Below are 25339 nucleotides of genomic sequence, written 5' to 3'. Positions count from 1 at the left end.
CCTCACAGGAACAAGAAAAGACACAGCTGTGGGAGAACTGGGCCTCCCCACAGCTCTGCCCCAGGCATGGTGACACCCTGACTCCAGGCCCCAGGGAGGCGGGCCTTCATGCTGTTTCAAAGTCAGGCACCACATTCCAAGAACTATCGTCCCCAAATCCAACAGGGGGAGGGCTGGGCCACCTAGTACAGCCTCCCCAGAAGCCCGTGGCCTGTGCAAGTGTGGCTCTGGCCTGCCTCCCTCCCTCTGCAGAGCCCACATCCGGCTGGCCCAGTGCTAATACCCCAGGGCTGTCCTCGGGAGGAGGGAACGGGTGCCCCTCCCAACTGTTTGCATCTGAGAACGGATGTTCACTGGTGGCCAAGGGCAAGTCCCACACCACCTCAGACCGCTTCCCTCAACTCTACACTCCCCCATGAAGAGAAAGGCAGATTTCAGAGAGCCAAACTTGATCTCTGTGTAAACCCAAGATGGAAGTGGTGGCTATCCTGGTATGGCCTGTGAGCAAGGGCTGCTGTAGGCCTTGGAGACCCACTCGTGTCCCATGCCCCCAGCAAAGGGCTAGCATTGTCTTTGGAGATGACCCTGGACTGGGCTGGCTGCTCAGGACATCAGAGACTCAATAGCTGGCAGCTCCAAGTTGAGTCTGGAAGCAACGACAGGCAGATGGTGGCTAGTCAGTGGGAGGAGGCCCAGCATGAGAGGGATGGCCAGACTGCCCCGCACACTGCATCCCCGGAGCTGGCTGCCCAGTCTCCTGAAAAGCCTCCAGCGATGGGAACTCACTGCCCCTGAGGCAGCCGAGAGCTCTGCCTACCAGGCCAGGCCAGCAGACTGCCAAGGCCACGTGGGAGGACTGCAGCAGGTCCCCAGGGCATCTTCCCCACCTACAGCACAATGGAATCATGCCGCTGACAGCAAGCTCTGCCATCCTAGTGGGACTGCTGGGGAGGCGGGGGGGGGGGCACACAGTAGGCTTCCCTTGAGTATGAGTACCTGCTCCTCACTAGACCCGGCATGGGCACGGCACAACCTCGCAGCCAGCGAGAGTGGCTATCATTACAACCTCATACACAGGGAACGCATGAGAGGCACAGAGGGCAGGTCACAGTGCTGAGGTCACACTGGTGACAGGCAGAGTCGAGGCCGGAGTGCAGCTCTTCCCCCCAGCGCAGGCTGCCCCCACCTCAGCCCAAGCTCTTGGGCAGACAGGCTCTGCTCCTACTTGGAAACAGCCAAGGCTGGGAACCATTAACCACGTGGTCCTGACGGCTCCTGGGGAGACGGAACACCACCCCCCGCCCACAGGCAGGGCAGGTGTACTTGAGGGTAAAACCTCCCGACAGCTGAGTCCTGAGGCGCTGAAGGCCGCAGACATATGGAGAACATGCACAGAGCAAATGGAACTGTGGGGCCAGCCAGAGGGAGGTGGGTGATCCGCAGGATCCTGGCTCCCCACTCCTCTGAGCCGCTGCCCCCAAGGGTGGGCAATCCCAGCAGGGCCTTCCCCAGGCACCATTTTCATTCTCCCTTTAGGAGCCCTGAGGACGGGAAGACTAATGAGGTCTCGACCAGAACAAGCCATTCCTGCAACAAGATCAGTCAAGTCAGTTTTAATTTTCATACTCCTCTGCCCTCCTGCAAGCAGGGAGAAGGAAGCCACCAGTCCTCAGTGCACATGTGCAGAATGGAAATCAAGGTCACTGCACAGTCACCACCCACCCCAGAGGGCCTGGGCAAACTCAGCTGTGCCCACTCGGATCTTTTGACAGATTCAGAGAAAACTCCTGGTGCTTCCAACCAATGGGCAGTTGGTTTCCAACCCATGCCATGGTGGGAAAGGCAAGGTGAGTAGGAAGCCAGGCATTGAGGACCAGGGGCAGCAAACACTAACAACTCCTTCATATTAAACTGAACCCGAGGCTGGCAGGCTGGTCTCAAGCATCCTCGTCGTGGGGTCTCCTGCTGCCAGGGGCAGGCCTGGTCCAGGTGCAAAGAGCAAGCTGGGGCCGGAACTGCATAAGCCCTGGGGCTCGGGGACAGACGTGATTCCCACAGAGTTGAGTCCCCTTTATTTACCCAAGTCCCGTGGTACAAACCCCTGGCCTGCCACCCCCCAAATCGACTGCGCTCCTGATTCTTGCTCCCGCGATCATGGTGTCGTTCTGTGCATGATTAGCTGCTGGTTCTCCAGACACTGCTTCAGCTTGTCTTCCGTCAGTGTCAGCCGCTGCTCCAGGATGGAGACTGTCTGCAAAACACATGGCAGTCAGGGGCAGGGACAGAGGCCCCGGGCTGCCCCACTTGCTTGCCTCTGCCCACCACTGCCCACACACCAGGGGTTCTGGCCGGCCCCATGCCTTCCAGTCCACTCCTGGCTCCGGATGGAGGATCTCGGATGCTTGTGGGCAGGGAGCGAGCACAGTAAGGGAAAGCAGAGGGCAGGCAGCTCTGCCTCTAGTCACTCCCCAAGACAGACCAAGGGGTCAGGAAGGCCCAGCCCTGGCGGCTGGCATTTAGGCAGGAGTTCTGGAGCACAACCAGCTTCCAGTTGGCCAGGCTCTGTCTGTAAACTACTGGAGAGTGTTAACCATCTCCACTGCAGGTCCATGACAAATAAAGGCAATCCACCTGGGTCCTGCTCACAACTCAGGCTCTTCCTGGCTTCACAGACTGGCAGGGGCAGAGGCTGCAAGGGGAAGCCCCGAGCCCAGGAGGGTCTCTGATGGAGTCCCGTGAGGACCACTGCAGGAATGCACTGCACGGGGGCCTTGAGCCCCCTTTCTTCTCTGTAAGTGGGGAGGATCGCGCAGAGCTCACAGCGTGAGAAACTTGGCACAGCGTCCAGTTCTCATGCAGCCTGGACCACACTTGTCGTCCTGTGGCCTTCCTGAAACTTCGCCCTTGCTCCCCTCACCAAGCTCAGCATGGGGGCTGGCCACATAGCCTGCCAAATGTCCCGAGTAGGGGCTCCCACACGTCATGGGCCAGGGCTGTCTTGCAGACCTGGCTCCTAGGCACTCAGGGAAAACCTGCCCAGTTCCTGTGGTTTTGGACAGAGTGTCCGCAAGTGAGCAGCAGTGTCTGGGAGCTGGCATGCTTCCACACCTGCCCTGCAATCACGCGCCGACCCTGGGCATGACGGCAGCTCTACTCGTCACCTCCCTTTCCTCATCAGGGGTTGCTGAGTGTCCACTGCAGGCCAGGCCCACGCCAGCCACGGGGCAAAGCCACCATGACCTCAGCAGCCTACAGGCATCAAAAGGTGGCGGATTAATGGCCTCCGTGGGCTTTCCCAAGAAGTTTTGCCCCGGTCCCCGGGGCTCAGGGAAGGCTCTGAGCCTTGTCTGGTTGTACACTTAGTTTCTTGAAACACTGTGGGAGGCAGCTTCCCCTCTAAGGCTGCCGAGTTCTCGCCAAGATGTCCACTGCCAGGGAGGTGCCCCACCTGGCGCCTGGCCCCTTCTCATCGCGCTGGGCACAGGACAGACCTTGGGAAGGTCACTGTACCCTGAGAGGCAGAGCCGAAAGAGCCGGTCATGTTCCCCTGTGTGGGCAAGCCAGTGGGGAGGGGGCCTGCAGCTGGGGAAGCGGCGGTGCAAACAGCCTCCGGCGCAGCATTGCTGGAAGTTTCCACTGCTGCTACGAGACTCAGAGAGAGCCCAAAGCATTCTTTACCCAGACTTTCCGATGGCCCTGGACCCAAGGCCACAGTGGGGAGTCAAGCCTGTTGCTTTTCCTCTTCTGCTTTTTTTTTTTTTTTTTTTTTTTTTTTTTTTAGAGCTGTTTCACAGGAACCCAATTTGCAGACATAGAGACAGAGGGCCCAAAAAAACATGTGTGAGGTGCTGGGCGCACTCGACACTGGGTGCCTCCACTCAGTCCCGCTGGGCGCTGACAGAAGCTGCCACCGTTGCCTCCCACTGCCCAGACCCATGCAGGGGCCCGGCCCGGCCCGGCCCGGCAGCCTACCAGCTGCTTACTTCACCTCCCACTCTGGTCCAACCCTAGGGATTCTCTTGCCACACAGGGCCTGTCCTTCTGAGGCCCAGGGACAAAGCCACCCTTGTCCTGGAGGGCCACGAGAGCCCTCCAAAGGCAGACATTCCTGTGGTCTTTCTGGGTCCACAGTCAGCCCTGCAGCCTTGACTTTGCTTTATCAAGGGTAAATGAGAACTGACCTTCCACATAGACCCTTGACTCCCACTGCCCCTCACTTTGCTCTGTCCAGTGAAGCAGAGGCCAGAGGTCTGGTCCTAGATTCTCAGGAAATCCCTAAGGAGGGGCAGGTGTTGGGCACAGCGTGTTAAAGCCACTGCTTGGGACACCAGCGTCCCATACTGGAGTGCCTGGTTCGAGTGCTGGCTACACAGTTTCCCATCTAATTCCCTGCTAATGCACCCTGGGAGGCAGCAAGTGATGGTCACAGTATTGGGTCCCTGCTACCCACTTGGGAGACCCAGATAGAATTCCTGATTCCTGGCTTTGGCCTGGCCCAGTTCTAGCTATTGCAGGCACATAGGGGAATGAAGAGCAGATGGAAGATTGGTCTTTCTCTCTCTGCCTTTCAAATAGATGAAAATAAACAAACATTAAAAAAAAAAAAAAAGTCTTGCAGGAGGAGCAGGCTGGGCTAGGGGCTGAAGAAGGAAACCTCCTGCCTGACCCAGGTGTCTATGGGCCCCTGGTCTTTAGTTAGCACAAGGGAAGCTGAAGAAAGGTTTGGGAGTGCAGGATTCTGCTGCTTGATGGGCCTGTGTGGACCAAGTGACCAGGAGAGATGTCCATCTCCCCAAATGCCTTCTTTCTAGGGTCCAGAGTCTTCGAGAGTGAGGCCCCTCCCATCTGCTGATCCCTGAGTCCTCTCTGCAGTCAGGGTGTGCAGACTGCACATGAGGGAGAACTGCTGGCAGGACCGGGCTCTGGGGGTCCCCCCATGACTCCCTGCACTCTGGCCCTGGGCTTCTTTGGCAGCTGACACTCATGGAGCACCCACATGTGCCTACCACTTCCACAACCCTTCAGGTTGGGGCTTTCATTGCCTCCATCTCTCCAAAAGAAAAAGCAAGGCGCAGGGGCTGGTGCCGTGGTGTAGCGGGTGAAGCTGCTACCTGTGATGCCAGCATCCCATACAGACGCTGGCTGGTGTCCCAGCTGCTCCACTTCCAATTCATTTGCTGCTAATGGCCTGGGAAAGCAGCAGAGGATGGCCCAATATATCTCTGATCTCTCTCTTGCCCCCACCCCCATCTGACTTTCAAAATAAACAAATAAATCTTTGAAGACAAGAAATGAAGAAAGTAAGGCACAATGAGGCTAAATGACTTGTCTAACAAAGCTGGGCAGTGAAGCCCTGTGGTTTGGCTCCAAAGCACAAGTTCAAGCACGGGGAGCCTGTGTCTTGTCCCCCCCCCACACACACACAGGAGAGGCCTGGCCTTCTTGCATCTCCCTCCACGCACCTCTGGCCATGCCTGAGGGCTGCTGGTCGTGTGGCCTCAGGACATCTGCTTATCCCTGCACCCCTCAATCTGCAGCCCTGATGTGCAGACCCAAGCAGCTTGGGGAGCACCTCACAGGCCCCCATGTTCCTGAGCAGCACCTACCTTCTGCCCAGACTCAGGACACCAGGCCCAGCCCCTCCGGAGCTTAGGAAGCCGCTCCCAGCCTCCAGATCATGGCGGGAAGGGATGCCCAGGGTCACCATCAGGCACTCTCAGAGTGCCACTTCCAGGGCTCTGGAACCCCTCCCCCTGGAGAGCAGAGTCTCTGGTCTAGCCAAACATGTGGGTTTATCACAGAAGTCAAAGAATAATTCATTCACACCACAAAAAGGTACTATGATAGGGATAAAAAGAATAAGAACCTCTGAACAGACAAGTAGGAAGAAAGACCCTTCTGCCTTTGTCTGGTGCCTTCTTTCACCGGACAACGCACTGCCAGGACTCCACAAGGCACGCCTGTCCCCTGGGGGCTTGATTCGGAACCACCTTCTCCTGCTCTGTTGCCACCATTTTTCGGAAGCCACTGCTCTTTGCACCAGCACTCTGGCCCTTGACACACCGTTTGCCATTAAACACATCCCACTGTTTCTCCAGACTGCCCATTTCTGTAACGCTGTGCGGCTGTGACCATCAGCTCCCCCACAGCTGCTGGCCGGCTCCCACAGCTGAGTGGAATAGCTGTGCCAGGGGCTCCACATTGAAGCAAAGCCTGCGCACTGTGGCCTCGACTCTCCTCATGCCCTCTGCCCCTCACTGAGCACCTCCTGGAGCTGGCCTAACACTGCTGGCCCAGGTGACAACAGGCCCAGGCCTACAGGGTGCACACTGGATGAAGGAGGCAGTGCTAAGCCATCACAGACCAGTGGACTATCTGGGGAGAAAGGGGGTGGGGGAAGGAGGCCCTGAGGACGTGGCGAATGAGCAAAGGTTGAGGGGGACTTCAGCAGGTGGGACAAGTACCAGTACCGGTGCCAAAAGAACAGTGTATACAAAGGCCCTAGGGTGAGGGGCTGTGAAGGGGGGAAAAGATGAGGCTGGGCCCAGCAAGCCATGCGGGGCGGCTTCGTCCTTACCCTTGGGGCAGCAGAGGTGCTGGGGGTTCTAGGCTGAGGGGCATGACCCCTGGCTGCCACATGGGGATGACCTGGGAGCAGCCATGTGGCTATGGGGAGGAGAGGGCGAAACGAGGGAGAACAAGAGGGGGTGATGACGGCCCAGGATGGGGGAGCTAAGGAGGAAAGTGAACGGAAGCAGAGACAGCCAGGAAACATGTGCCAAGGCCGTGGGCGCAGGCTGCGACAGGCCCTGCACGGGAGGGCCCGGTAGGCTGGCTGGTTCGGGAAGCCCAAGCCAGCAGCACAAGTGTTCTGTATGTCTGCGCTCATCCTCGTTATGGGGGCGAGAAGCCACAATCCCCTGAGTACAGAAGAGAGGATCGGGTGCAGGTGAGCTGAGGGGCCCGGGGGCTCAGGATGATGTCAGTGCAGCCACTGAACGCCCCCTCTCCCTGCACCCCCAACCCAGGAGGCAGCCTGGCTCTGCAGCGGGTGACACAGTGGGGAAATGACAGGGAGGATCGGCAGAGGTGCTAGGGCCCAAAAGCAAGTGCGGGGCTGCCATGGTGGGCTAGGAGCTGGGCCACGCATGGGGTTTCCAGCCTGACTCTCGAACTGGCCAGTGACAATCCCCCAGGGAGAGGAGGCCAACTGTAGCATTCTACTCTGACGCCAACTTTCCCGCTCAGGGAAGGGACACCCATCGATCCGTCTCTTGTTGGGACCACACTAATGGGGCAGGTGTCTCCGAGTGTCTTCTATTCCTCACAGTTCAAGTGTAAGACATTCTCTGTAACATCCTGAGGGCTTTCTGAGCATGGTATAAAAAGAACTGACTTTTAAAGTGACAGGCTTTTATTTTTAGCCCCCTAAAAACTGTAGTGATGCCCAAAGAAGTAGCACTGAAATGCCAGTCCTTGGAGACATACCTAGCAGTGGGCCCCACTCCAAGGGCAAGAGGAACACAACACTGGGGACACTTCGACAGCGGCCCCACTCTGACCTCACCGCCCCCAGCGCCTTTCTCTCTGCTAGCATTGAATGCTTGGATGTCGGACGATGGCCCCAAAGCTCTGGGCTCAGGGCTCCCACAAAGTCTCCCATGCCCACCAATGACTCAGAATAGCAAAGCCAGCTCAGGTGCCCTGCACAGGAGAGAGCCTGGGTTTGTACATCTGTTGGCCTCCGAGGCGAACAAGGGGAGAGCCTCAGCTCCTGTCTCGTGTGATAGGGACTCAGGCACTCGGGACAACAGCAAAGGCCAGAGTGGGTTTGCAGGGTCTCACCATGACCCACAGCTGACAAGGGGCAGGTGGCCAGGACCCCCTTACAGGCTCTGCGCAGGTCCAGGGGAGATCTTCTCTGGCCTTGGAAGAGACAGGTACTCCTGGACATGATGACTCCTCCACCCTCAGAACAAACAAGGGGGATGAGACTCGCTAGGCTCCCCTACGCCCCATGGGTGACACCAGTCCTGCAGCCCACATTTCCCCTGCCCTCCAGTTCTACCCTGGCACCCGTTCTTCCTGGGCTGGGCAGGCTCAGATCTCTCCTCGTCTCTCCTTCCCCCTGCTGACCACCTACTGCCCAGCCTCCCTGCTTCCTCAGTCTGACCTCCCATTCTTTCAGCCCTGCTCGCCTTTCTCCCCGGCCTGGCTTCCTCATGAAGAGGCTTGTACTGCATTTTAAAAACCAGCTCTTTTCTTTCAATTCTCATCTGTTTCCTTTTTCATCCTCTTTTTCACTTTGTGTTTGGGAAGAAGATAAAATAGCCAGAGCAGGGGCTGGATGTGGCTGAGTGTATGTAGTCCAGCCCCCGATGTGGCTCAGGGGCTGGGGGGCTGTGCCAGGGCTGGCAGTTCTGGGAAGGAAAGCACCAGCTCTGACAGGAAGTTCTCTGAAGAACATTTCGAGATGGGCTCACAGAAATACCCATCAAGTACAAGGTGCAGCAGGTACAAAGGCCTTGAGGCAGCCCGGTGTGGTTTGGCCTGGCGTGGTTGAACAGGGAGACAGAGCTACAGTGGCCACAAGGCAAAGTGGGGAAGGGGCCCCAGGACGCTCAGCTAGAAAGGGCAGGGCACAGGGGACGCCTCCATCCCCGGCACTGTCTCACCAGGCTCCTGCCAAGATGCACGGTGCTCTGACATGCCTGAGGCCAGTTTGGAGAATGCGGGTTCCAGAATGAACTCCGGGAGAAGAGGCCTGGCCAAGAACTGAGCACAGGCTCCTGGTGGACAAGCAGTAAGACAGAGGGGAGTGAACCAGCACTTCAGAACACAGACCAAGGGAGCTGCTCCTGTAGCTGCTCCTCCCCCCACAGCCACTGCTGCCACTACCTTTGCTGAAGACCGCTCTCATGGAGCTGGAGCCACGACCTCTACAAAACCCTGCAACCTCTGGGGCCCTCATGACTCTCCTCGGGGCATCCAATAACATCGAGGACCCCCACATCCGCCGGCCTTCCACATGTCACAAACCAGGGAGCCTGGCCCCCAGGTTGCAGCACCAGTCCTGTCTGGCTGGCTTTCGGCCAAGCTGTTCCAGCATCACTGACAGTGAGTGGCACTTTAGTGGGAGAGAGAAGAACCAGGGGGACTGCCAATCATTCCACCTGTGGCTTGTAGAGACCTGGCTAGACCCTCACAAATACCTCCATCTGCCTGGGCCTCGCTCAAGACTGCTCGACGGCCACCACTCCCACCCAGTCAGGCCAGCCCTTCTTCCCAGCAGCCCCAACTCACCCTGGCCAAGGTGCCTCCCCATGTCTCCGTCAGCTCTCAGCACAGCCCCAGGTGGTGCCTGGGCCCTCTGACATAAGTGCTATTGGTCTCTACAGTGGAGGTTCACTCCTGAGCCTCTACTGTGAGCTGAAAGACAGGTGTCATGGAAGTGCACAGTGGCTGGGCCAGACTGACAGATGCAGACAGCGAGCCAACATTCAGCCATGAGCCCACCAAGCACTCTGCCTAGGCTGGGGCTGTACCAGTGAGGGGCACTGCAGCTCTCCTGAGCACCCAGTCAGAGCCAGAGGTGCCAGGGCCTTCCCTCTTAGCACTCTGGGTTCACCTCCTGCTTGTTCTTCACACCCCGGCTTCCTGGTGACCCCCCCCCCCACCGCCCTACTCCTAAGTCCCTTCACCCCTGCTCTCCCTACTTCTGCTTGTCACTTTCTTGTCCAAGAACTCAGGAACAAAGGCCCAGCTCCTTAGTGTGGCAGTCATGTGGCACTCCAGGCCCATGCTACCTGTCACCACTCTCTCACTTCCCAAACCCTGGCTAGCCAAGGCCTGCTCCAGCTATTCCCACCCCAGGCCCAGGACTCCAGTGCCAGCCTTCCTCTCCTCGCAGGGCACTGTGGCTGCAGCACACGTGTGTGTCCTCGGAAAACACTGTCAGAGGGATGCCCAGCGGGAACCTCTGGCCTGTGCACTAAGAGCACAGGCTGCAGAGCTGTGTGGCCTGGGTTTGAATCTGAACTTGACTACTCCCTTGCTGAGTGGCCTTGGGCAAGCTACCTGCCTAAGATGCATTTTGCTTGTAAAACCCAACTCTCCCAGAGTCACTAGAATATTCATTTCAAAAAACAGTAGACATCTACATAACACATGCTCTGGGCCAGGCTGGCACAGAGTACACTGTGGGCAATGTGACTCCCCCAGCTGCTGCCCTGCCACACCCTGGCTTGCGGGAGGAAGCCCTGGGCACAGGTGGGGCATCAGGGAGGTCAGCCTGTGGCCAGGCCTAGGAGAGTCTGAGCCATCAGGGCACACGGTGGTCTGGCTGCTGCACAAAGCTCTCCCGTGACAGCAAGTGCCTTTTAATCACTTCCAGGATCGTGGTTGATGTGGGCTCCCCCAGGAGGTCTTCCTGGAGGGCCAGAGCTTCTCCAGCCGCCTTCACCCCCAACACAGAGGCCAGAGTGCTCGGGGTAGGGGAGGTCCCCACTGCCCTGGCAGCTGCCCTGCCACAGCACTAGGGGCACTTGTGCCACGCCAGGGGAACATCCTGGGGCTGGCCATCGGCACCCGCCCCGGTCTCAGCTATGCTGCACAGACATCTAACTTTCCTTTGGTTTCACTGCAAACATGGAAAATGTGGAATTAATCTCCCCTGTAGCATGGTTTTGACTTCACTCAGATCCTAAAGATCTAAAACAGATGCAATAAAAGGGGACTCTCTTTGCTGTGGGGTCTTGTGAGCTATCAAAACAACACAAGGCTGCTGGGCCCTGAGCAGGCCCCACTCTGCTTTGTTTCCTGTTGTGTGTGTGTGTGTCTATGTGTGTGTGAGCACGCACACACATACCATGTGCATACATGGAAGGTCATGCCTTGCTGATGGTACCCCTGGCTACGTGCTGGGGTGATTGGGGGCTGGAGGGGCCAGCCCAGCACCTTGGGCAGGGAGATTGCTGGTCCAACTCCAGTCCTTCCCCCTACCCACACCTCTGCCTTTAGGTCCTAGCCACTGCCCAGTGCCCAACAGTCTGGGCACAGGGGCCTTCAGGCCAGAGAGAGCAAGTGCCAGCCCTCAGGTAGCCTGCTGGCAGCACCACCAGGGTGGGCGTTTTGTCTTGTTTTATTGATAACTGCTGCCCTTGGACAATGCCTGACACACAGGAGACGCACACTGAGTGCTGGGTGGACAGATGACCCACTCTGAGCGTTGGAGGCCAAAGGACAGCTGTGCTCTGGGGATGAGCTGGCCTGGCCAGTGAGGAACACTCCCCTGAGCTTGGGCCTTGGCTGTGGCAGGTGTGAGGGGTGTGCAGGGGCAGGCAGGAGGGGCCAACCTCCTTCCCCCATCTTTCCTAAGCTGCCCTTGGCGGAAGGAAGCCTCCTGACTTCAGCAGGAAGTGGGGGTGGACAGGGGCGAGAGGCAAGGAAGCAGCTGGTTCCTCCCCTTCCCACCTCAGGCGTGATCTGCCAATGCCAAAGCATTGAGGCCTGGAACTCGGGGGCAGGAATGGAGGTCCCCTCTGTGCTGAAGTCCAACCAGGAAGTCACCCAGCTGATCCACAGAAGCCAGTGTCTACAGAAATTCCTCCCACCTATGGGGCTCAGCCACAGCCTGCCTAAGGAAACAACACAAAACAAGCTTTGCCTCCCTCAGCCCCCCGTTTGCATTTCTGGTTTGCATTAGCTCAGGGATATAGGATTTCTCTGGCGCTTTCGCATCCCCACCCCCACCTCTCCAGAGGCTTAGCTCTCTTTGGGAAGTAGGGGAAGCACTGCTTTCTATCCGTGGATTAGCTGCCGGATTAAGGAATCTTGGAGAATTTACCTTCCTCATGGCTCTACAGCAGCTCCTTTCAAATAAACACAGCTTTTCCCGTATCACTGCCATCCCCAAAGGAGAAGCTAGAAAAGGTGGCCCAGCCATCACCATTCATAAAACTGGGTGCTTCTGGGACCCAAAGGATGCTGTTCACACCAGAGAGCACCTCAGGCACAGTCTTGCTGACACCAGCCTGCCTCTAGCACATTCCTCGCCAGGCATGTGCAGGCCTTGTGCGAAACCAAGAGCCTGATCGGCAGCCCCCATGACAAGTCCAAATAGGGCGAGCTTGGGGTATGGACCTAGGCCCCCTCTGCCTCCCATTCCTTCAAAGGCTGACTCGCCCAACAGTCCCCATGGAGTAGTCTCTTGACTAAGACCAGACAAAACATGATTAGGCCGAGACAGGGAGACTGCTCGGTAGCTTGCTGGAGGCCTGGCAACCTTTCAATTGAAAGGTACAGATCACCAGTGACGGGGTCTCACAGGCCCCACTGGGGGCTGCTGCAGAGGTGGTGCTGGAGGTGGCCTGACACTTTGCCAATTTTGGGGGGCTCCCAAGGGTGTCAGAATTGCTTCTCCAATGGCAGGGCTCCAAGTTCATGGTTTCTTTCTGCTTTGTCTCCTCTCCAGAGCTGTGGCTACTGGGGTATGATGAGGGTGTGTTTGCATGGTACAAGCCAGGCCCGCGGTTCACTGCAGAGCAAGAGAAGGGAAGCGTCCCCTGGCCCTGTTGCAGGCACTTCACTGGGGAGACTGCCAGGTGCCAGTCGGCTGAGGCCTAGTTGAGCACAGCCGTGCAGGCCTGTGGCAGGCAGCCTGTCGTCACACTTGCTGGCCCTCTTCTTGTCCTCTTGCTTGACCCTTCCTTGGATCCCCAGAGGAGCAAGAGCAAATCACCTGCAGTCCCCTCCTCCCCTCCTCGCAGAGCAAGCCCAGAGTCAGGCTGAATGAGACGGCCCTGCGTGGGCCTCATCCTCACCACCCTCCCCCCGCCTCCAGGCCTGCTCAGAGTCACAGAAGGAATCTCATGTGACCGACCGTGAACATTCCCAGGCTCCAGAGGTAACCACAGCCACTGCCCAGCCCATCTGGCAGGCAAGGGCCTTCAATGTGCAGCTTCGCTGGGGGAGGGGTGCTTTTCATCACAACCGCAGACGGCACTGAAGATGGAAAACAAGAGTTTCCTGCCAGACCCCCGTGGGAGCTGCCACCCGGCCCCCCACGCAATGACAAACATGAGCCTGCCCTGTTTCTGAGCGCTGCTAGCAGGCTGCACACCACGAGGGAGGCCAGCACTGGCCCTGACTTGGTACTTGGGGAAAGTGCAGCCTCTCCCGACCCCTCTGGGTTTGCACAGCCAGAAGAGCCGGTGAGTAAGATGCCAAGAACAGTGGAGCCGAAGCGGAGCCGGGGCCTACACTGATGTTCCTCCCCAGTTGCCCTACAACTGGCTGGAGTCAGGGTCTCAGTGTGTCCTTGGCACAGACCAGACAGGAGCTTGAATCCTTGTTCCCCAAGAAAACAAATCGCTTGTCTCCCAACCCCAAGTGGTGGGACTTGTCTTCTACTTGACTTTAGCCCTTTATAGTACGCAGAGAAGGGTGGTTAACTTATCTGGACCAAGTACACGAGGTGGCTAAATGTGCTGATGCGAAAGAGGGCTCAGCTGTGTAGAAGCAAACAGCAAGCACCTGTGGGACCCTGCTGGGAGAGCAGCAGCAAAAGCCCTGTACATGCAGGGGAGACTTTTACTCTCTACCTTCCCATCAAGGACGAAGGGCAGAAAGCAACAGTGGGCCTGCCCAGGACAGGGCACAGGGCCCCCCGTCAGGCCCCAGCATTCCCACCTCCCCCACCAGTGTGGAACTAGATGCCCCACCTGAGCAGCCCATCCAACAGGGAACTTCCAGGACCGCGGGGTGAGGGAGGAGGCTGGGTCCTCAAAGCAAATGGGCTGTTCCTCTCTGCTGCCCCAAAGCAAAGAGGCAAACTCATCAGTTGTTCCGTTAGGGCAGCAGGGCTCAGTGACCTGGACTTTGAATCAACTCAACCCCAAAGGGGCCCAGGCCAGCAGGGCCGGGTGGGCTGCTTCCCACCTGCTTCCCCACTGCATGCATCTCCAAACCCCAGGGCCCAGCAGCCTCTGTGAGTCACAGGACCCTGCACATGACATCACAGCATTGCTGTGGCCAGCCTGAAGCCCTGGGCGCCATAAAAAACAGTTGGAGCAGGAATTTCAAGGCTCGGTATTTTTAAAAAGCACCAAGATGTGAAACTGGAGTCAAAAATAACTTTGCTGTGGGCTTCTGAGGAAAAACCAGTACACTGCTGGCTGGGTCTGTGCCAGGCCCCTCCCAGCAGCCTCCCCGCTCAGGGGTCACCATCTAGAGCTCCACTCTCTGCAGCCTGCAGACACCACGCGAACCGGTGTCATACGGAGTCCATGAGGGAGGTGAGGGAGCCGAGAGGTGGGGCACTCCTGCAGCAGTGCTGTTGCTGGGAACGGCCTCAGCTGGCTGCCTAGTTTTCCACCATCTATGAAAGGGACCCCGCATCACTCAGCAGCACCCCCACAAGAACACGAGGGGAAAGAGCCTCTGCCTGGATATCCACCGACAGCCTATTCCTGCTGGCGGGCCTGGAGATATGGCCCGAGAGAGGTTATGGCCCTGCTCGCAATACTGAGCTCTGCTGCCCACCCTAGGAGACACAGAAGGGCAGCACCTAGACCCTCTCCTCCAGAGAAAGGCAGGAAGAAGAAAAGCTGGCTCAAAGCACCTGGGACTTGTACTGATGTGGGTTTCTCTGGACCCCCAGGCCTCGTTGAGCCAGCTCTCAGAAGAGAAGTCCTGGTGGGCCCAGCAGGTGAGCGGCCCCCAGGCAGCCACGGGACAGGCACTTGTTCTCTGCAGAAGAGGCAGAGAGAGGGCTGGGCTCAAGGCAGGCTCACAGCAGAGGCCCGGCACCTTGAGGGAAGCACAGCACACACACTCCTGACCTCAAGCTCCTGAGAATGCCCAAGGCATTTTGAGGACCAAAAAGACCTCCAAAGAAAACTGTGAATTGCATTGTTAGGAAATAGATTTCCCCCGCAAACTATGTTAACTTGATTCAAAGTTAACATGTTGCCAGAAGCACACGTCTATGAAGAGTTCCACGCTTGGCCTCTGATGCCCCAGCACCACCCGCCCGCCGCGGTGCACTCTCGTGCCCCCAGCACTTCCTGGGTCTTCTTTCTCTCCCCCCTCCCCTCCTGCCCTGCTAGCCACTGGAGGGCCAATGGCTGCTCAAGAGCATCCCAGGGACGCGAGTGCAGCGGTCAGAGAGGCCTGGGGCACCCAGATTCCTGCCACTCCCATACCTGCCCTCACTGCCCCCTGGAGAACACGTGGACTCACCACTGTGTATCGCCACACCACAGGCCCTAGGCTAGCACACCTGGTTAACCAGAGATTCACAGAGGTGCTCTGCAGCCACAAGGCAGGCTCTCGGGCTCTGGGAGCCACGTCACCTGCCCGAAGTCAGGCATGTGACAATTAGTGGAGCTGGCCCTCCAATCCAGGAGGGCAGGTGCACCCAGGCTGATGGGCAGGCAGCTGCCTGGGTAAGCAGAGCATCCCTGAAACCCAAGGGGAACCACTGCTCCCACAGCTGGTGGAGATGGGTGAAGTTGAACAACCCTGGCTGCTCAGAATGTGGCCTCAACTGGGAGCTGCCTGAGGAGTTGAGCAGAGGCGCCTGGGAAGCTTCAAGCAACCACACATGCTTATGGGGGTCTCTCCCACACGACAGGGCAAGGCCAGGGCAAGGAGGTGTATGCTCTCTGGCTGCTGACCTCAGGGGCCCAGCCTGCTAGGTTCTGTCATCACTGAGCCTTTTCTGGAAGGTCAAGTTTGGTTTGCAGAAGGACTTCCTGATGAAGCCACCCCTAACTCCACCAAAGCCATCTATCTGGCAAGGAAAGCTGGGAAGCTGACTTACCATGGCTGAGAGCAGGGACACCTGGTTTACAGGAGAAGCCTCGGGCTGGGTGGAGCCCGGCGCTGGTACAAGGTGCAGATGGGGCCTTAATGGCATTAAGTCATTATTAAGATTCTATACCTGGCATGAGGCTTGGTGCCAGGCACCAGGTGGGAGGGTCAAGCGAGGGCTGCAAAAGAAAGTGCTTGGAGAGATGCAGGCCTCAGATGTGCATCAGGAGGATGGAATCCCTGCACCGAGGTCTTCCCAGCTAACACAACAATGCAGGAGACCAAAGAGGCCAGGACGTTGTAGACTGCACCTGCTCAGGAGGGCAGTGACACGCAGAAGCAGGGCAAAGGGCCACATACCCTGCAAGACTACCCCAAAACCTCTTTTGCCTATATAACAGTCTTTAAAAATAAGTACACATTTTATTAAAAAGGTATTTCTATGTGTGTCTTTTTTTAAGGCATTTAGTATACGCCCTAACTCGGGAGTTCTAGGATTGGGTTTTGTATGCTACAATCTCCAACAATGCTTTGATTTCTTCTTGCCCTGGAAGGACTAGCAAAAGCCACCTACCTGCATGCTTGCTCAGGACGCCAGGAGGCTCAGCAAGGGCCAGCCACGGCACCACTTCCCCATCACCCCTTCCCTCTTTCTACAGGGAAAACTGGCTCTACACTGACCACAAGGCAGGGCAGCTGCAGAAGCTGCTTCCTGGGGGCAGGGCCATGACAACGCTGCTCTTGCCCAAGTCCCAGCCTGTGTCCCTGTCTCCACTCCACCCCCATCCTGCACGTGGATCAGGCCCCGACTCGACTCTGCTCAGTGTCCCACTGATGAAGCCCAAAGTCGAGGCTACTGCTTCTGTTCCCCGATGCCAGAGCACCTGCAGCCTCCGTGACCTGGCACCGTGGGCTCCCACCTGACCCACTACTCCTTGGAGGCCTGCTCTGACAGTGGCAGATTCAGTCTTGGGGACTTCCCAAGGGTGGAACTGGGTCTCATGCAGGACCCCCATCACTCCCACACACACCCCTCCCTGGACCAAGAAGGGCTTAGGGGATGTGTCTGCATGGGAGGAACCTCCCCTCTGCTCTGAGGGCCAAGGAGTGGCTCTCCTGGACGAGGGTCTAGCTCAACGAGGCAGTGGGGAATGGCGCCCTCATGAAGCCCCCCCAGAGCGGCCCCCCCGTCTCCCCAGCACCGGCCTTGGATCACGACAGTGGCAGCGGCAGGCGCAGCACAGTGCGCTGCTGGGCTCTGTTCCACGAGCCTCACGTGGCCGGACACACTGAATGCTCCCAGGAGGCTTATGAAGAGGCTCCTTCTCAGCTGGGGTCCAGATTTGGAAAGTGAGGCTGAGAGCGGGTCAAGGACTTGCCCAGAGCTAGGCTATGCTCTGAGCCACACTTCCCCATGGGCCACTAAGCCTCTTGGCCGCCGGCCTTTGCGTTGCACAGAGGTGCTGCTGAAGGACTGCCTTGGAGGGGACTGAGATTGGGTCCCCAGTGGTTCTGCTGGTGCTGCGAGGGCCACACCCAGCCCTGCTGAGCAGGAAGCCAGGCAGCCTCTAACGGGGTACGCCACTCACATCACCCGGGGACTGACGGCTCCGTGACTCATTCGGTAAACATCCCTGGCCACTGCCCGCCACAGTGCCTGCAGGACGGAGGCCTGAAGGACCCGGAGGGCAGTTTCCCTCTTAGCAGCCACTAGAAGTGGATTTCCTCCGCTGGAGGGAAGGGCTGGGGCAGGGCGGCACAGAGAACAGCAGGATTCAGATGGATGGCTCTGTGGCTCTGAAGTAGAAGTCGGTGTTGGAGTGGCTGAGAGCACACTCAGGTGGAGGGGTGAGAGAAGGGGTGCCCACAGCCAATATCCACAGATCGAGGAGGGAGCCCAGCTGCACAGGTCACTTGGAAGGATGGCGGGGGTTGCCTAGCTGTAGGCCTCAACAGGGCTGGATCAGTGTGGACCATCAGAGTGGGGCCTGATTTCAACCTTCCAGTGGGCTGTGGCTGGAACACAGCGAGTGCCCCCAGTCCAAGAGAGGAAGCAGGGCCCGGAAAACTACTGAAGACCAAGACCAAAGAGAGCAAGGCCAGATGAACACAAATACACCACTGCAAAACAGGCCTCAACTGAGGTTTCACCCACAGAATCCAAGTCTCCTCAGGACCCACTGAGCCCATCGAGAACACACAGACACAGTCAGCTATGCAAGGCAGGTGACCCCGGTCAGGGATAGACAGCTGTGTGGACTTGCACAGGGGCTGAATGGTGTGAGGTGGGACAAGGGCACTGCAACACGCAGACATGTGGCCACAGGCCATGGGTGAGCCCTCCCTCATCCTGTGTTCTGTGTGTGTCTGTGAGGTTACTATCCTGCTCGGAACTGCTAACACATCAGCCCTCCATGCGCACCCCCTAGACGTGGCGACAGGAAATGTTTTATGCTATACTTCTCGGGAGCCAATGAAGCTATTTTTAGCCATCTTCTCAGACTTGATTTCCAATTTTATCCTATAAAGTTCTAATTAATTCCACCTCCCCTCATCTCACTTGATGAGGCTGTGGAGAACATTAGGCAGTTTGTGGCAGGTTTGAAGTGGGGTATTTTTGAAGTCTTTGCATGTTGCTCACATCTCTCTGAGCATATGCTCCTTCTCAGGGGTTAGCTGGCTTCCAGAAATGTCCGGGAGCTGCGCCTGAGTGTTCTGCAACCTCCCAATCTCTGACACCAGCTATTCCCTACACGTGAGCTTCCTTCAGGGCTGCAGCCCCAGCTGGGTGACTATGGCACACCGTGGATGCTGGGGCACCGTGTGCGGCAGACCCCATGCCAGCTGCCACCTCTCCCAAGGCTCTTACTGCAGCCTCTGCGCTACAAGACTGAGAAGCCAGCTGCCCACATCTGCCCTGGAGCACGGGGCCCACATCCATCTCGCTGATGACGGCGGTCAGGGCCACAGCTAGCATCTAGAGTCACACACTCCTAAATCCTCACCACGAACCTGGGAGGCAGAGTCCATGACCACCTGCACAGGACAGAGGAGCACACGAGGGGTTTCATCCAAGGTCATGCAGAGGGTAAGGAGAGGTCCCCAACTCAAACCCAGAGGCTGGGCTCTCCAAGTCTCAACTTGCTGCTTGCAGTTCCTGCCATGTCCCTGGAGGGGCCACCTGGCAGAGTCGCATGAACGCACCAACACACAGTTTCTTTCAAAGCTGTGGCCCAGGCCAGCTGCGGGTGGGCATATTAAGGAAAGATGGGCATTGGGTGATTTAAGTCAAGTAGCCCATTCCAGCCAGGGCTCTGAAAGCCAGGGTTCTGAGGCAGGTCTGATTATTTCATTTATTTGGGCTGGAGAACAGGTCCATTATATTACATTTTTAAGAACCCAGCTCCTGGGGACAGCACCGTGGTGTAGTAAGTTAAGCCTCTGCCTGTAGCACCAGCATCCCATACGGACACTGGTTTGAGTCCCAGCTGCTCCACTTCTTCTTCTGTTTTGTTTTGTTTTTAAGATTTATCTTATTTATTTGAAAGGCAGAGTTACAGAGAGAAGTAGAACCAGAGAGAGAGAGAGAGTTAGAGGTCTTCCATCTGTTGGTTTACTCCCCAAATGACTGCAATGGGCAGAGCTGAGCTGATCTGAAGCCAGGAGCCAAGAGCTTCCTCTGGGTCTCCCACAAGGGTACAAGGGCCCAAGGACTTGGGCCATTTTGTACTGCTTTCCCAGGCCATAGCACAGAGCTGGATCAGAAGTGGAATAGCTGGGACTTGAACCGGCGCCCCATGGGATGCTGGTGCTGCAGGCCAGGGCTTTAACCCGCTGCATCACAGTGTTGGCCCCTGCTCTACTTTTGATCCAGCTCCCTGCTAATGGCCTGGGAAAGCAGCAGAAGGTGGTCCAAGTGCTTGGTCCCCTGCACCCATGTAGGAGACCTGGAAGAAGCTCCTGGCCCCCAGCTTCAATATTGGCTCAGGTCCAGCCATTGTGGCCATCTGGGGAGTGAACCAGTGGGTGGAAGACCTTTCTCTGTCTCTCCCTCTCTCTGTCTATAACTCTGCCTCTCAAATAAATAAAATAAATCTTTTAAAAAAATGAACCCAGCTTATGCTAGCCAACTTTGAATGCTCCGAATGCCAGACCAGTGCAGGCAATTGGGTGAGCTCACACGGCGGCCTACCTGGGTAAGGACGTCCAGCTGGCTCACGATGTGCTCCAAGGTACTGGTCAGCGTCTGTGGCACGCTGAGGGGCTCCGGGGGCTGGCTCTGCACCGACTCCAGGCTCCTGCCTCTGGCTGATGGGAGGGGGAAATCCCCTTCTGGCTGAAGACACAGAGAAGAGTTCCTTAGCCTAGACTGCGCTTGAGGAAACACCGAGAAAGGAACAGCCTCTCCAGAAGATAAAACGGAAAACCAAGAAACTCAAACAAGAGGCAGAAAGAGCAGCGATGCTGGCAGTGTTCCCACATCCAGGTCACAAGCCCACCCTTCTGAGAGGAGGCTACGAGTCTGGCCAGTCGGAGGGGCTCGGCAGCTGGGCCCACGAATGCCCTCAGCTTGCTCTCAGAGGCCCTCCAGGAGGCCGGGTGTATCCTGATTCACATAGCTCGCACCCTCCGGCAGGCATCTCTGTGAGTCCAGAGACACCCAGGCCCTGCTCGGCCCTTACGTCAGCTGAACTCCAATCCCCATCCCCAAAGCTTCCCTAGCCCCCTTTCAGGGCCCAGCAGCTGGAGCCCGGAACTGGTGGGGGAATATTCCGACCCTGCCGTGACCCAGATCTCCTGCAAAAACAAAGGTTTCTGTGTGACGGACCCAGCCAAATTCTGTCCCAGTCAGAATCCACTGGGCTGCTTCAGACACGGCTCCAGGAATGTGACAGGCTTGGTGTTTCTGCCTTCAGCCCCAAACTCAGAAAAGTCAGCACCCATTTGGCACACGAAGGCTTCACCTGCAGCTCTAGGTGCTGTGGGAACACCATGCTCAGTGGCGGCTCACGCTCGCGGCCAGCCCCAGAGCCTCAGAGATCCATGGATGCTGCCGCACTTTGGGCTCAGGGCTTCTGACCACTGCCTTACTGATGGGCATTGCTGCTGTTACCACCTCACCCCCCAGCGTCACCAATCCTCCAGGGCTCTCTGCTGCCTTCGGGAGAAACTCCAAGGCCCAAACCCAGAGAGCCTATGGACCTGCCTCCTGCTGTAGCTCCTCTCCTGCCTCTGCACCCTGTGCCCAGCTCATGGAACACTGCTGAAGATGCCCTCATCTGCCCTTCTCCCTGTGCTAAACTGTGCTAAACATCCTGTCCTTCCCCTCCCTTGCAACCCCCTACTCCTAATCAGGAACTCCCTGTCTCTTCCTGGTTCCCCTGGATACCGCACCTCTAAGGCACGGCTGAGGGCACCTGCTCTCTGCCTGCCCTCAGCACTCTATGCTCCACAAAACCAGGCCATTGAGCGGGGGTCAAAGCTCACCAATTTCTCACTTTTCAGAAAGCCAAGGCTACTCCACCCAGCAGCCTCCCACTCCTAGTGCCATGGCCACTGGAGTACACTGGCTATGACTGGGGCTCACATAGGATGCCCATGTACCCATCCAGCCCCTGGCTTTGATAATACTGAGCTGCCTGCAGCCTGGCCTGCACCTCTGCTGAGCCTGCCCGCCCTTAGACCAAGCTACTGCAGCCCAGTCCTGGGAAGATGCTTTGCCCTAGATGGGCACAGAGTCTTTGAAAGGAATAATCCCAAGCAGCAGAGGACCATGAGGGCATGAGGACCCCACCTTCATGTTTTCATTTATCAGGAAAGTGTTCTAATGTCACGGATCACAAACTGTCAAGGGCACATGGATTTGAACTTGGAAACATGCTGGCCTGGTTGGCTAAAGAGCTTGAATGTGAGACCCAGCCAGAGGGATGTTCCTGAGACAGGAGCGGCACTATGTCCACGTGCCCATCAGCAGTATGCCTGCTGGGCGCTGCGGCCGTTCTGCAAGACCTTAGTCAGGAGAGCTGGGCTCTTCTAGTTCGCCAGGAATTGCTGCCGTTCAGATTGCAGTGCCCACCCAGAAGGACGCATTCCAGTGGCCCATCAGCCTTGCTGGGACAGCCTTCAGCCCACCACAGTGAGTCCCAGAGCCAGGAAGCTCTGTCAGGAGACACAGCAGGGTGCAGCTGAAAAGATCGTGACTCACATAGGCCTTAACTAAAGTCCAGGCTCCACCACTGACTGGCTCAGAGGCAGTGGGCAAGAGGCCAAGCTTCTCTGGACCCCTGCTTCCTCATCTGTAAAATGGGAATGCTCACAGGGCCAGCCCTCCAAAGGCTGGGCTGTGAGAAGTGCTTATCTGAGGTTATCAGCAGGCCTTTCTGCGAAACACTCGCTCACAGCTTCCAGGGGATCCCACTTCCAGCGAGGGACACTCTTCCCCTGGACAACAGGTCCCCACAGCTCCTCCAGGAAAGGCCACTGGAGGGAGGGGGTGGGCCAGGCGTCCCTTCTGGCTCAACAGGGGCATCCTCGCAGAGTGGGCCAAACTGGTGCTGCCAGCTGCCCAAGATGGAAGGAATGGAAATTCTGAGTGTTTCTGTAGAACAGCCCAGAAATTGACAGTGCTGAGCTGTGCTTCTTGGGACAGAGAGGGCAGTGCGTGGGCGTGTGGTGAGCATGCTGGCTGCCGCAACAGACACGCTCCTTATGAGCCACAGCCGAGCCAGCTCCAGGAGCGCCAAGGACAGAGGACACAGAGCCCTGGGCGTGGGTGGCCTTTAGAAGGGAGATGCAGGAACTACCACGCTCTCCCATCCCCCCAAGCTTTCATGTGCTCTTTTCATTTTATCACAACAGAACCGGGCTTGCACAGGAAAGCACTGTCTGAGGGGGCCTAGCTTCTGCTCGCAGGACTGCCTCGGGCATTTCTCCGCCTCCTTGCCTGCTCTCAGCAGAAGACACGGCAACAGTGAACTTGCCAGTAGCCTGCTCACCTGCGCCTTGGTGTCCTCATCCATGACATCTCACTCAGACCTACGACAATGGCCCTCTTACCTGGCACACCAGCCTCATCTCTCAGAGGGGCACACCTGGGCTCAGAGAGGTGCACTAACTCGTTCTAGAGCTCCTGGGTCTAATGCTTTTCACATCACTCCCCTGCCATGCCTGCCATGGAATGTCTGCCTGGCACAGAGCTGAATACAGAGGAGGCCTCCTGAACACTCGGCGGCCCCTCAAAGGGCCAAGCCCACCACGGTGAATTCCTGTGCGATGAAACCTCCCAAAGTCTGCACCCTGGCAAAGGGCCAGTGGCCCCGCTCCCCACGGCGCTGCTGCTGCTCCCCTGTGCCCAGCCTTCCAGAGCAGTGGCATCTCCCAGAGACTTGGCAAACAAACAAGAAAGTAGATTAGAAAACGACGCCAGGAGTGGGAAGACACTGTGCTAGGGCCTTGAGGGATGACGGTGGCAAAACCACCCGACAATTTTCACAGGGAAAGTCACAGCAGTGGTTTGTATGCCCAAGCACCCAGGGTCCTAGGAGCTCTGTGGGGGCACACAGGTACATGCCTCCAGCACCCCCACGCGGATCCACACCAAGCCAACGACTTCTCGCTTGCTCCAAACAGAAACATCTTAACCCCACAACAAAAACAAGGATGAACCTCAAGGACGAATCTCTTTAGTTTTGTGGAAATCTCACTTGAGGCCTACAAGTGTCTCCTCCACACCGCCCTGCTGTGGGATGCTGGCTCTCACAACAGCAGGTCACCATGTTACCTGCCTCAGGTTCTGTTTGCTTTGCTGCCCGCCTATCACATGCCACTGGGACCTCAGCACTTGGCACAGGAGCGGCCAAAACATCTGAGGTCAATGCCCAGCCACCCAGACACATGGGGAGCCAGCCCATAAACCATTATTAAAGAACAAAACAGAATGGCTTGTAGGGGCCGACGCTGTGGCGTAATGGATAAAGCCGCCACCTGTGGTGCAGTCATCCCATATGGGCGCCGGTTCGGGTTCCAGCTGCTCCACTTCTGATCCAGCTCACTGCTGTGGCCTGGGAAAGCAGTGCAGCTCTGGCTGTTGTGGCCAGTTATGGAGTGAACCAGCGGATGGAAGACCTCTCTCTCTCTGCCTCTCCTTCTCTGTCTGTGTAACTCTGATTTTTAAATAAATAAATAAATCTTAAAAAAAAAAAAAAAAAAGAATGGCTTGTAGGTCTTTCAGGGTACAAGAAACCAGCCCACTGGGTTGCCTTCTTCCCTCATCTCTGGGCTGACTCCAGTCTCACCCTTTCATCAAGATGCAAGTGTAATAGAGAACAAGCCTCTGCTAGGGCAGAGAAAGCTAGGGAAGTGTTCACTTCAACCAAACAAGAAAGACTAAAAGAATAAGGCCTTTTCATACATGAGCGAGCAGGGGTCACAGGCAACCAATCAGCCTGGAATCTAAGGGAAGACAGGCGCTTCCAAGGAAAAGAGGAAATGAGCACTGCCCATGGCCCACTTGGGGCAAAGCACAGGAAGAAGAGGCACAGAGGGTGCCGTACACGAGAGCAGGAAGATGAAGTTGTTGAATTTTACCAAACCGGGAGACAGTGTGGGCTGGGGGAAGAGTGCAGGATCCTTGGAGGCCACAGACACCGGGGAGCTTGCGTGCCCACAGCCCGCCACGGGGCACTCGTGAGAAAGATGAGGCAGTACGGTTGATGGGAGAAATCCACGCACAAGGTGCAGGCCTACAGGACAAGAGTGGACAAGGAAAAGGCAGGGAGCCTGGCCAGGACCTTTCTCACCTGAAGCTCAAATCACAAGGGTACTAGGAGGCCGGCACCACAGCTCAATAGGCTAATCCTCCACCTTCGGTGCTGGCACACCAGGTTCTAGTCCCGGTCAGGGCACTGGATTCTGTCCCGGTTACCCCTCCTCCAGGCCAGCTCTCTGCTGTGGCCAGGGAGTGCAGTGGAGGATGGCCCAAGTGCTTGGGCCCTGCACCCCATGGGAGACGAGGAGAAGCGCCTGGCTCTCGGCTTTGGATCAGCGCGGTGTGCCGGCCACAGCGGCCACTGGAGGGTGAACCAACGGTAAAGGAAGACCTTTCTCTCTGTCTCTCTCACTGTCCACTCTGCCTGTCAAAAATAAAAATAAAAACCAACTGTGTCCTCGGGGGAGAAGCAAGAACCATCTTGAGCCAAGATCTCTGAGGTCTCATGGCTGAGATGGGGCAGCACTACTGAGAAGGCCCCACTTCTGACACCCAGGGACACAGGGCCTGCCCAAGGCTGCAAGGGGATCAGGATGACAGAGGACCCCCTCTCTCTGCTCCGCGCACAACAAAGCTGACAAATACCTAACGGCATGGAACAGAGCACGAGGGAAGCCGCACAGGGAAGCTGGAAGCAGAGAGCGGGGCGAGAACGCCGAGAAGCACTCACTCTCCAACAGCCAGCACCCAGGAACACCACTCTACTGTCCTAAACCGCATGTCGGCTTTCACTCAGAAGATCAAAAGACACACAGAAGG

General features: G+C 57.2%; 1 protein-coding gene across 9 annotated transcripts in view; it reads right to left on the bottom strand.

The window, feature by feature from the left end:
• Positions 1-1598: 1598 nt before the first annotated feature.
• Positions 1599-25339, bottom strand: part of POC1A (POC1 centriolar protein A) — a 76014-nt gene continuing 52273 nt past the window's right edge. For 4 of the 9 annotated variants that reach the window (XM_051852358.3, XM_051852357.3, XM_070050754.2 and 1 more), the window contains exons 10-11: positions 20006-20149; positions 1599-2251 (exon numbers count right to left, since the gene is read on the bottom strand). In XM_051852358.3, the coding sequence (XP_051708318.3) occupies positions 2153-2251; positions 20006-20149 (243 nt within the window). In that variant the 3' untranslated portion in view covers positions 1599-2152. The remainder of the gene's footprint in view (positions 2252-20005; positions 20150-25339) is intronic. The other 5 variants (XM_070050755.2, XM_051852363.3, XM_089306166.1 and 2 more) reach the window with 2 other exon arrangements.

This window comes from Oryctolagus cuniculus, chromosome 10, assembly GCF_051225735.1.
Source record: "Oryctolagus cuniculus isolate XC-2025 breed Fujian yellow rabbit chromosome 10, ASM5122573v1, whole genome shotgun sequence".
Lineage (NCBI taxonomy): Eukaryota > Metazoa > Chordata > Mammalia > Lagomorpha > Leporidae > Oryctolagus > Oryctolagus cuniculus.
Note: the sequence above shows the minus strand (reverse complement) of the source record. Positions and strands in the feature narration are given on the sequence as shown.